At 48.7% G+C, this 11,970-nt stretch overlaps 3 protein-coding genes across 6 annotated transcripts in view; 2 read left to right on the top strand and 1 right to left on the bottom strand.

The window, feature by feature from the left end:
* The first annotated feature begins 2,810 nt into the window (after positions 1–2,810).
* On the top strand, positions 2,811–5,560 carry rab5b (RAB5B, member RAS oncogene family). Its single transcript, XM_084451888.1, has 6 exons — positions 2,811–2,908; positions 3,501–3,889; positions 4,396–4,547; positions 4,703–4,825; positions 4,926–5,019; positions 5,349–5,560. The coding sequence occupies exons 2-6, from the start codon at positions 3,727–3,729 to the stop codon at positions 5,459–5,461; spliced, it is 645 nt and encodes a 214-aa protein (XP_084308014.1). The 5' UTR covers positions 2,811–2,908; positions 3,501–3,726; the 3' UTR covers positions 5,462–5,560.
* Positions 5,561–7,745: 2,185 nt separating this feature from the next.
* Positions 7,746–11,970, bottom strand: part of dbr1 (debranching RNA lariats 1) — a 4,236-nt gene continuing 11 nt past the window's right edge. Inside the window, exons 1-9 of one of the 2 annotated variants that reach the window (XM_084451885.1) lie at positions 11,925–11,970; positions 10,500–10,867; positions 10,275–10,399; positions 10,097–10,177; positions 9,902–10,023; positions 9,370–9,594; positions 9,147–9,224; positions 8,849–8,994; positions 7,746–8,659 (exon numbers count right to left, since the gene is read on the bottom strand). The exon at positions 11,925–11,970 is cut by the window's right edge and continues 11 nt beyond it. In XM_084451885.1, coding sequence (XP_084308011.1) covers positions 7,879–8,659; positions 8,849–8,994; positions 9,147–9,224; positions 9,370–9,594; positions 9,902–10,023; positions 10,097–10,177; positions 10,275–10,399; positions 10,500–10,696 — 1,755 coding nt within the window. In that variant the 5' untranslated portion in view covers positions 10,697–10,867; positions 11,925–11,970 and the 3' untranslated portion in view covers positions 7,746–7,878. The remainder of the gene's footprint in view (positions 8,660–8,848; positions 8,995–9,146; positions 9,225–9,369; positions 9,595–9,901; positions 10,024–10,096; positions 10,178–10,274; positions 10,400–10,499; positions 10,868–11,924) is intronic. The other variant, XM_084451886.1, reaches the window with a different exon arrangement.
* Positions 11,796–11,970, top strand: part of armc8 (armadillo repeat containing 8) — a 13,835-nt gene continuing 13,660 nt past the window's right edge. For all 3 annotated transcript variants that reach the window (XM_084451883.1, XM_084451882.1, XM_084451884.1), the window contains exon 1: positions 11,796–11,970. This exon is cut by the window's right edge and continues 84 nt beyond it. The gene's annotated coding sequence lies outside the window, so the exon portion shown is untranslated.

Here is an 11,970-nt window from a genome sequence, read left to right as displayed (position 1 = left end):
ATATCTGAATGTCTGTGTGTCATGTGACATTACTGTTAATGACGTACTGTATTTGTGAAACTGTATAAATGAACATAACCTTTAAAGTTGTCTCATGTTTCTTTCATGCGTTATGTTGCCCAGATTTGGATAGAAGACGGTTAGCTCTCTCATACTTGGGCCTCAAACTCAGAGATAAATCTAACGCACCTCAAATCAAATGTACAGTGTGTGTACTTGACCTAGGTTCTCAGTATGTGACTCATGCACAGAGCCACAAAATGCATTAATTGGCGGAGGTCTGTGCTCTCTCAAGCACCATCTCGTTTCTGTTAAAGCAGAGGGCTGAGCATCTTCTTGTCAACAAATGTACACCTCTCTTTTTCAGACACAAGAGGGAGTCAGAGTGTAGGGAATAAGCCATTTCCTGTTTGTTCAAAGACAGCTCTTTGAGCTGCAGGAATCAGGAAATTAAGTTGACCATCTTTTGAATAAAGGCTCAAAACAAGTGTCAAAGACATTTTAGAGGACAATTTCGTAAATATGTTTGTGACAACCTTGGTAGCATGATCATTGATTGATTACTGCATGATTTAATGATGGATTATTAGAAAACAAGAAATATTGACCTGTAGGTCTACTGTATGTTACACCTTCAGAACTAGATACTGTACAGTGGCACTTGGAAGTATCCCCCATCCCCAACCCACGTTGACCTTTTACATACCAACAAACCTGTGAGAAGGTATACATTTAACAGAATCAAAATTGACTGTGAAAACATTTAAAATGTTATTGTACAGTAGGCTATATCAGTTGCACTTACTTTTTTTTTCTCTTGTCTTTAGTCGTATACCGTCTTGGTTGCTTCTGTGTGTTTGTTTCCTGTACTGAAGTGATTGTCTACCTTCGCCAGTGTCCCTATAAGAAAATGAGGAATAGAACATCATAGTCTAGTTGATAATCAAGTTAATACAGTAAAAATGACAATTATACTACCAACCGTGACCCTAATTGCGTTGCTATATGTGTGGTATAAATACAGCTGAGTTGAGCTAACGTTCTTGTGATTACCAGGTGACGAGTACAGCTACAGTTGGGTGAAGTTAAGGCATTGCCTCTCCTCTCCTTCTGTGACATGAAAGCTGGTATTATAGTCTAGCAGGAGGGGCCCTCAGATTTTGAGGTACCCGAGTTAGAACAAAACACAACCATGTTTTTTCATATCCCCTATGTGTCCCATTAATGAGATGGGTTGTGGAACTTTAGTTTTGTGGGAAATACGTTTTTTGGGCTATTCTTTAGACCTAACCTAATATCTGAAAAAGAGCCAAATTAGGCCTGTCTGGATAGGAGTGAGGTGACAAAAAGCCCATAATTTCATAATGCTCACTCAAATTAGCATAAACTTTGCTGTGGTATTAGGGTAGCGGAAGGATGCGCCAAACATTATTGGGGTGTACAGACGGCCTGGTAGTCCGTTGTTTTGTTTTCAGATGATCATTTATTATACGACATCTGTAAAAGCATCACTGCTCACAGTGGACTTTCGATTGGTCTGATTACAACTCGTCAGTTGTTGTTTCTTCTGTCAAAGAAACACAAGAACAGAACAATGTAACGTTATCATATGTAGTAGTGTTAGTTAATGAAGTTAGCTGCTAGCTTTCTGTTGCACCTGTGGTATATTCGTTTGTTGTCGGAGCTGAAGTGGCAAAATACCTACCTCCGACCTTGTGGAAATTTCTGTCACAGAGTATTTTTCAGGAGAGAATCAATGCCAACATTCTAAGTTTAACAAAGTTTATTACATGCAAGCAGCATAGCCACATACAACACATACAAACAGCACAATAACAAACACCCCCAATAACCCGTCTCGAGAGGGGACCGTCAAATCTCAGTTGTTTCATGCACACAGCAGTCTGCAATATGAGAAATGGCGGGCCAGATCTGCTGATACAGTCAACATGTGTACAGTCAAAGAGAGCAACCGTGGTGTGAGTTACTCCAGCCCAGCCCAGCCCAGCCCAGCCCAGCCCAGCCCAGCCCAGCCCAGCCCAGCCCAGCCCAGCCCAGCCCAGCCCAGCCCAGCCCAGCCCAGCCCAGCCGGATTCCTGTTTTGTCGACAGAGAGACTGGCATGGCTGGGGTGCGAGCAGAGAGTTACTTCTACAAAAACATAAGATTACAAGGTACACAGCATTCTTTCTCTAGCCAAGGTATGGGAGGCCAGTTCTGTGGCCTAAACTGCAGACACTTAAAGAGATCTAGTTCAGGTCTAGTATGTCAAATTAATTAAAATAATAATAACACATCATTTCAATTACAAGAGTTTGGTAGGAAAGAGACGAGTCTGGTTTGTTCTATTAATACATCCATGGTTTACAAGCGTGAGAGTTATTCGTCAGACGAGACGCACCACTCATCATAATCAAAACTCGTCCTCGCCTCCTGGTGGTTCGGGGGTGAATATACAATGCTTTGCACTACGGAAGGCGCTCGAATCTGATCCTATCATGGGCTTTGATCCCGTACATCTATCACCTCTCATATCACCTTGATCACGTATACGCCCATAACTACTGTATTGTACCTATTGTACCTTGCATCAAATCACTCAAGCCTGCAATCAATATATGTAGTGTACGTGCTCATAGTCTCGCATATAGCCGGACCTATCTCCGCACTTCCTTTACTTGCCAGTAATCTGTATAGAACACATTAGTAGCCTAATAATGGACAGTGGGCTCGAAAAGAATGATATTTGCAACTGACTTGACCAGGAATGCAGAAGGAGAAAATCGACAATGCGACACTGACTGCGCCTGCGCGGATTTGCAGGAAGCGTGTGAGCAGATATTTTACCAGCTGGAATTGTCAACAGCCAGAACTCGATCGCAGCAGACACAACGGCGGTACGGGTTTTGGTAAGTATTTGTCGTTTTTTCCCCTCCAGATGTGTACTACAGATGTATCTAAATAGCAACCGATTCAAGTAAAAGAGGCCTTAAACTGAGCTAGGGCCGCTTTGGCTCATCTCGAGCGAAGTGACTGGTGGTCTTAGCGGAGTCCATCCTAACCTAACGTTACGGAACAGTCATCGATGAAAGCGAACATCTCTATACTGGCCTATCTAGCCCAAATATTCATCTTATTCCGACATGAAACTAAACAGTTAAACGCCTGCTGTCGTGTATCAAGTGTCGCCTTGTGTCAAAACAATCGTCATTGACGCTGAAAGTGAAACACTGTGATGATGACGAGATGCTGAATCGCTCGCGGAATTTCCAGCCAGTGTTTCAATGCATGTGACTGTGCATCTGCTTTGTGGGTCCTTCTTCTCCAAAACCAGTCAGTTGTGCAACACATCGCCGCCGAGTCCATTTGCTGATCATGATTATTCCGTTTATCCTTTGTATCTTACGTCACACATTCAAATATTGTTTTCGCCTTGTGGAGAAAGATCTGACTCACTGGCCAAACAAAAATGTTCAGTTCCCTTTTTTCCTTTGTGTGCAGTAACCACAGAGAGGACAGGAGGAGAAGAGAGTCAAAGGGCATCTGAGGAAGAGATAAGGCTGATTAAGGACACTTCTTAAACAAGGCTGGGCACAGAGAGTGATTGAGAGAGAGTCTGTCCAATCCTAGACTCCCTAGTGTCTGAGCTCCCGCCTCCCGGGAGACCCCAGCCCCTGGCCCTGCTGCTCGGCCCTCCTCCTCTTCCTCCTCCTCCTCCTCCTCCACCATGAGTTCCAGAGGGAGCGGTCGGACCAACGGCACCCTGCCCCAGACCAAGATCTGCCAGTTCAAACTGGTGCTACTGGGAGACATGGCAGTGGGCAAGTCCAGCTTGGTGCTACGCTTCGTTAAGGGACAGTTCGATGAGTTCCAGGAGACAACCATTGGAGGTGAGCTAGTAGAAGCGAGAGGAGGGTTGCAAATGGTCAATTATTGTGGAATGTCCCTTTAAGATGTTTTGAGTTTGGGTTGCATGTGAACGCGGGAAGCAACATCATTGCCCCGCGCTTGGCACCAAAGTTTTAGTTGGTTGAGTGATCGCCTACCTACAAGAAGCACATATGGAGTTCATCCATCTTTTCTTTTTTATTAATACAAAAGCTGATATACAAGATGCTTCGGAGTGTGGACACTATTTCATCTCATGTTTGAGAAGTATAGTAGCTGTGAGACCACTGGGCTCACATCGTGGTCGTCGTGGGGGTTAGCCTAATAAATGTGTTCGTGTGAAACCCAAGTATCGGATCTCTCCCCCTGCTTTCTGCGCCACCATCACAGTGCCAGACAAAGACGTGTTACATTGTGATGGGGGGGGAGGGGTAGGGGGGTGTGGTGCGACAGGGAGAGAGAGACACACACACACACTTCCTACTGACCTCTGACCCCCGGCCCTCAGCGGCGTTCCTGGCCCAGTCGGTGTGCCTGGATGACACCACGGTGAAGTTTGAGATCTGGGACACGGCCGGGCAGGAGCGCTACCACAGCCTGGCGCCCATGTACTACCGCGGCGCACAGGCCGCCATCGTCGTCTTCGACATCACCAAGCCGGTACGGTGCCACCCCCCCCCCCCCCTCCCCATCTCTTCTCAGATAGTCTCTCCTCCAATCCCCCGGCTCTCGTGACCTGAACTCACCCCTTCTTCTGTCCCCCCCCTCGCTTGTCTCTCCCCGGTCTCTCCTCCCGCTGTCCTGTGCTCCCCTAGGAGACGTTCGAGCGAGCCAAGGCCTGGGTGAAGGAGCTGCAGAGACAGGCCAGCCCGAACATCGTCATCGCCCTGTCTGGGAACAAGGCGGACCTGGCCGAGAAGAGGCTGGTGGAGTACGAGGTAACGTCAACTTTGTTCCCCTCCCCCGGGCGGGACTTCGTCATTCGTCAACAGTGCTTGCTAATCCCCTGAGGGTGTGTGTTCTGGTGGCGTGTGACAGGAGGCCCAGACGTACGCTGAGGACACCGGTCTGCTCTTTATGGAGACCTCTGCCAAGACGGCCATGAACGTCAACGAGCTCTTCCTGGCCATAGGTGAGCCTCTCCGCGGCGTCCTTCACTCGGCCACGCCGGGTCCGATCTCGGGGCGCTCTTGACTTGCCGACACATGAACGCCTCTCATAAACGCTGCTTTTGCCAGCTAGTTTTTGCCAATGAGTTTAACCAATCTAGTTCGGTTACATAGACGCTTTAACCTTGTCCCTCAGTGGGTACCTGTTCACTTGATTTCTACCTCTGGATATAACAGGGATGCTCTGGTGTTAGAACTATGGTGATAAGTCACTGTTTGACTCACACAGAGGCCTAATTCACGACGATATCGGATCGATATTTAATCAGACCTTATCACTTTCTCTCTCCAGCCAAAAAGATGCCAAAAACAGACACCCAGAACCCCACACACGCGGCCAGACACAGGGGCGTCAACCTCCAGGACCCCGACGCCCACTCCACCCGGGCCTGCTGCGGAAACTAGCCTCCAGCAGCCCCCCCGCCCACCTCAACGCCCAATCACCCTGCTCCGACCAAGCTCAGGGGGCCGGGTCGGGGGAGACACTCCCCTCTGCTCACCCCCAACCCCGCCCACCCCTCCACCCGCCCATCCATCTACCCAACGGAACAGTCTGAGAAAGAGGGAGAAAGGGAGAAAGAGGACCCGTTTCCCTTGTTGCTGCCGGAGAGATTTGGGGAAGGAGAGAGAGAGAGATGTCTGATAAGGACTGAGAGACAGAAGGGTGGACTAGGACAGCAGAAAGAACAGTGACAGACTTTGTAGAATATTTAGCGCCAATCGTTAATGTGCTCCCCCCTCGTTCTGTCTTAATTAATTTCAAACATGGCTCCGTTCGATTATGCAAGCACCGCAATGTGAGCTTTCGGGCGGCAGATAGGGAAAGTGGGCGGAGCCACCGAGCCTGACAGAAGAGAGGAAGTCTAGACCACGCCCCTTCCTGTCCCCTCCTCGCATGTCTGCCAGCTGGCATGACCTTTGACCCTGGTCGCCAGCCCCTGCTTTGGCACGAGCCAGACGTTCCCCACAAACCACCTGCATTACGGGGAACGGGTTACCCACAATCCCATGGGAAGGACAACTGGGTTCCAGTTCAGCTTGGGTGTATTTATTTTATTTATTTTGACCTTCGTGTGATAGCTTCTCACACCCCTCCTCCTCCTCTCCATCATGTCCATTTCGCTCGTCCTCCCTGACCCCCTGGTGGTGGATACACACTGAAGCCAGAGTGAAGTATTTTAGAGTTGGGACTGTGTGCGTGTGTGTGTGTGTGTGTGTGCGTCTGCCCGCTTGTGTAGGCCAGGTCTCAGGTTGGCTGGGCCTTCACTGGAAACTGCTTTACGAAATCCATCAACTTTCTGGTAGCGTACAATAGTCCTTACATTCCCTTCTCTAGACTACACCCTGCTCTGAGACAACCCAGCCCCTTCACCCATAGACGGGGTGTGTAGATCTGGAAGGACTGGATATGTATAAGCTAGGTGGTAGTGGATCATAAGCTGTGTGATATGATCACCATCTTCCGTATACCTGTCTATTCTTCTGGGCAGTCCAGGTGAGTTGCTGACTGGGGAGGGGGGGGGGGGTCTGTGTTCGGACCAGTGCATTCTGCCTGCTGTGTGAATGTAGAATCCCATGATAGCAAGCCTCGCCAGTCTGTCCTGTGTCTTATCATTGGCTGGGAGCTGAAGGAAGGGACTCCATGGCAATGAATCTTAATCCTTTTAATGATGCCGACTATTAAATCGCTTAGGTGACAGAATTTGCTCTGTCGGTGTGTGTCCAAGGCTTCGGCTACAGAAAAGATCAAACGGGAGTGATTTCATTTGACAAACTTATGATGCTGCGCTGAGAGACTGATTGCGTACAGTGCAAGGATAGTATAAAGAAGAGAGGAGGAAAAAAACAGAAGTGCCTACTCCCAGTTTAGTGTTTCTTTGTTTTGGGCTTGTTCAGTGTGTTGATTGCGAGGTGCGAGAAGCATCACCCTGACATCTCGTATTGTACCATAACCAGTTACCTGGCACACTGTCACAGGAGTGCCTGTCTAATACACTGTATGTATGTCTAATTTTAATGAAACTATTAGTAGTTGATTTTAATAGCACATCTGTAAACCTGGAATGCATTGATTTTATCAAGGACTTAGTCATGAGATCTGGTTAATTTAAAGTTTCACAGGCCACCATGACATCTGAACTGGTTTGAAAATGAAATGCTTATTAACTCTTTAATGATCACTTTTGCTCTGTGTAACAATGACGAAGTCCACCAAGTGGAAAAAGACTCCATATCCCATCAGCACCTCTGTAAAGTGTTGTTCAATAAAGCTGTGCTATGGCACCACAAGTGCTTGAGGGTGTGTCCGTCTCTGATTGGTCTATTCACTCCTATCCGTCCGGGGTTCAGAGTTCACCAGTAATATTCTCTAAAGGTAGATTAGCATATTTTAACTAGAATCCGAGGGACTGATTGAGCGATCACGTGATCCTGCACTGTTCTTTGCACATGGCAAAGGCACCACTGAGGTGTGTGTTTTGTTAGCTACACTCGTGCACTGTAATCTCCAAGAGGTAAAAAAAAAAAGACGGAACATAAGGATTTTTTATGGACAAAGACAGTTTTAATGGCAAAAAACAGCTGTGTTCTTCTCCAAATATTGGTCTTACACACAGACTCACATGATAAATCAGCAAAGCTCCAGCGCACTGTCCAGCGTTCAATCACTCCATTAGAAAACATGTTTAAAAATGTCTAAAAATCATTCAATGTACAAGAAAATATTTTCCCCTAGAAAAAAATGTCCTCATCTTAGGGCTCTAAAATCCCTTCCCCCCCTCAAATTAAAAAACAAAACAAAATGGATCTTTGAACTTTGACCCCTAACCCTCGCTGTCCTCGTCCTCCGCGGCTGTGTAGATGGTCTGGTTCCTTCTCTTTATCATGGGCGTGGCTCCGGTGCCGCCGCGGTCCCCGGCCTCTCCGCTGGTGCGTTTGGGGACGCGGACCGCCGGGCCGTCGCCGTCCCCCTCCCCGCCCGAGAGCCCCGGGGACGGGGACAGGGAGGGGGAGGACGCCTTGGCGGGGACGGGGGTGGAGTGGCAGGGCGGAGGCAGGCTCAAGGGGAGGCGCGGGGAGAGGTCAGACCTGGGGTCGGGCAGGTGGAGCCCTCTGAGAGGGCTGCACGTGTCCTCCAGACACCCCGCCCGCCCCTCGGGGACGACGGCGTCAGCGCTCTGCCCTGCCGGTCCTCCCTCGCCTCCTTCCTCTCCCTTCTTACCCTCCTTCTCCCCCTCCTCCCACTCGTCCTCTATGGTGATCTCGTCAGGATTGTAGGAGGCGGACAGGCCGGAGGTGTCGGTGGGGTACTCGCTCGGCTCCTCCGCGCTCCCCGTGCTCCCTGCGTCCTCCTCCTCCTCTACCGGGCCCTTCCCGGGGGCGGGCTCTCCTTGCACCACCAGGGCGTAGATGTCGGTGAGGCCCAGCGTGGCGCACAGCTCCGTGGTCTGGGGGTTGGTGCTGCAGCTTGGGGCGTCGCGGCGGCCGGCCTGGGAGGGGTCGTAGGCGGGCACCGTCCGGCTGAAGTTGTCGGGCACGGCCAGCTCTCCTCCCAGGTCGCCCACTACCTCCATCATGGCTTCCTCCGAAGCGCTGAAGTCCCACCTGGGAACACGCATGGACGAGAGCTTAGACACAGAGAGCAGTCCAGCAGCATGCACCTGATGTGTTGTGTTTGGGTATACGTGAGTGAGTGAGTGATGTCTTGTGTTTGGGTATATGTGAGTGAGTGAGTGAGTGGGTGGGTGAGGTAGAATATGTGAGGCAAGAGTAGGGTGGGGGTGTTTGAATCACCGTGCGTGGAGCCCGTTATTCTGCGGTGGGTTCCACGTTTGTGGGGTCAGGTTCTGGAGGCTGTTTGTGGCCTTCAGTACGGCCAGCCACTCTGGGTCGTACTCCAAACCCTGGGCGGAGCTTGGACGGTCTGGCAAGTCCACTATCTGAAACGTGCGCGAACACACACGCGCACACACACACACACACACGCACACACACACACGCACACACACACACAAGACAGTGAGCTTAACGTTAACCATCCTAGAGATAGCTCTGTCCACAGATGCCCAGAGAGGGTTAGGGTCAGTCTGACCTGAAGGAAGTCCCTGTAGGGGAGACACTTGTCCAGCGAGAGGAACCTGGTGGAGCGAGCAGCAACGCCAGCTTTAGGCTGAGGGAAGACAGACAGGAGAGAGAGACAGACAGACCAGACACAACTAGTGATTATTCCCTTATTTCAGTGTGATTTTAACGGTCAAATGAGTGCTCAGTAAACATGATCACATGATCAGCTTGACCTCGAGGCGTTTGCTCACCGGGTGCTGCATGACAGCGGCGAACTTGACGTGCAGGTGGGCGGAGAACCAGTAGCTGGGCTGCAGCTCGGCCAGGAGCTCTGCGGAGGCGGGGCTTCCCAGGGAGTTGGACTCCACATCCTGACGCAGGAACTTCTTCTTCCGCAGGAGCTGCTGCCTGTCGCCGTAGTCGTGGATACCGCGCGGCCAATCGTGGGACAGGAATATGTCGATGGGCATCTTGATCTGGAAGAGACGGATAGAGGACAGCCGGGTTCACACACCACAATCAAAAACGAAATAAGATTGTTAGGATTTCGTTTAGGAACGAAATTGGATTGTTACGTGACTACCAATTTGGAATGTGAAAAATTCAAAGACTGACGTTTTTCCAAGATTCAGCGTGTAAAAATGTATGGATAGGGTAATGAAGTGACGGACGTTCCAAAACTTGTCTCATCACGGCTGTTGTATGTGGATCTGGCTTCATTCGTAATAAACTAAACGGAAAGTTTGTTGTGGCTAATATGGTATTCCAGTGGATATCAGTCACCTGTTTGAGCTTGAAGACATCAATGTTTCTGGTGTGGTAAACGCTACGTAGGGTGTCTCTGTTGTAAGGAGGAAACTCAAAGCGCCCTGTGAACAAGTAATAACAAGAATTTAATTTGTACCCTAGTGGATATAATATAATATGCGATAACCGAAATCTGCACATATAATACAGACTCTAGCTTTCAGAGCTCACCTCTCCTGTAGTCGTGGGATTTGAAGATTCCAGACAGGCCACCTATCCGGACGCCTTTGAAGCGCACGACCCCAGCATAGCCTGAATCAGCATGGAGGACAGACTCATCAACATCAAGCAACTCTGATCAGAGACTTCAGGGAGCACAGCCCGAGGGACCAGGGCTCGGTGTCCTTACCCAGGTAGTAGATGTTGGGAGCCACCCAGCCACCATAGGGCAGTTCCTGGAGATAGTTGGAGGCCTCATGGTTTCCACCAATGAAAATGGTCAAGATAGGAGCCTTTTTCTCTCCAGAGTAGTACCTGCAAAGACAAAGACGCATGAATAAGAACACCCCCGTCCCCCCCAAAAAAGAATCACCTAAGTATGAAATCAACAGTTAGAGACTCAAGCATCACTTACTTGTAGAAGGTCTGCATTTGCTTGTACTTGTCTGGCACGGCCATGCAATGCATGTCCCCTTTGTTGCGAACAGACTGGAAGTCGCCGCAGCACAGAAGCAGCTCCACCTTCACGCCATCCTTCTGCTCCAGGTAGGCTATGGTCTCATAGATCTTGTCTAGTTCACCATGGCAGCACCCTTCCACGGCGATCTTCATGACTTACAGTCAGCCGTGGTTCCACAGTTTATAAAAGTAAGCCGGTCCCTCTCCTCTAAATATCAGCCAGTTTGTTGTGATTCTACTTGATTTAAAAGACTTACTGGAGTGGTACTCGTTCTGTGCCCCTTTGACGGGCAGGGTCAGGTGGTTCGTCGAAGTCTGGCGAACCTGAGGAGGCAAATGAGACCGATAAAGCGCATGCTCTGTGGCAAGATTTAACTATCATACTAGCGACAGTAAGTGTAAACCAGCTGCAGACATTACAGGGAATTCATAATGTAGGTTAACGTTAGCTAAGCCTGCGACGTAGTTATCTAGCTAGAGCTAGCCAGCTAGCTAGTTAGCTAACGTCCACCTGGTGTACCAACGTTATTGGTGCAGATGGCCGTCCATCAAAACACGTATGATCTAGCTAACTAGCTAAATATTCAGTCAACATTTGATCCTCGGCATTGAAATGTGAAGTAATTATTAAGCCAATGTTAAAATTGCACGTTTATGTTGGTTGAACAAATTACTTTCCCACCTCGAGTAGTTTAATCTCAGCGCATGCGCATGTGTAACGCTGTATGGGTAAATATATTTCGTGCATCAGCAGCACTTTCGATAAAGAATTCGGATACGTTCCATTCCCGACAGCACATCGACGGTCGTTCACAGCAGGTCTGATGCATTCATCCATGGTCTGAAGTAACATCGACAGAATGTGACTACATGCGCTCATAATGTCATTCATTTCAACCTAGCTTTTTGCACCTATTCGGCCAAAAATCTCATCTCTAAAGGGCAAGGAAACAGGTCAGAGGTCCGTAGAAAGAAACATATTTCTGGAATGGGACGTACCCATGGTGGTTATACTTTCCTCGAATTATAATGCATTAATATGTGATTCAGCGTTGTGTATTTCAGATGCAACTACTTTACGAATAAACCGTCGTATCGATGTAGAAATGCTTTCTTGTAATATAATCTCCATTCGTCGAATCAGTTACACCTCAATACCAAATATCTGCGCGTTAATAAACAAAATCCTCAAATTGGCATTTGATTCCTGGGCAGCTCACTGCTGTACAACACAACACTAGATACTGTAAATAACAACATGGCCAGCAGAAACATATCAGATATATTGATGCTAACTACCAACACATCCTGCATACTGCTAGTTTAGTAACGAGTTATTGCACTACCTGAAGTGTTGCGTGATTTAGCTAGCTAAATTTACTTTTTAATCTCCACGCAGCTGGTCTGGAGGGCGGAGTGTCTGGAAA

Source organism: Borostomias antarcticus, assembly GCF_949987555.1.
Source record: "Borostomias antarcticus genome assembly, chromosome: 17".
NCBI lineage: Eukaryota > Metazoa > Chordata > Actinopteri > Stomiiformes > Stomiidae > Borostomias > Borostomias antarcticus.
Note: the sequence above shows the minus strand (reverse complement) of the source record. Positions and strands in the feature narration are given on the sequence as shown.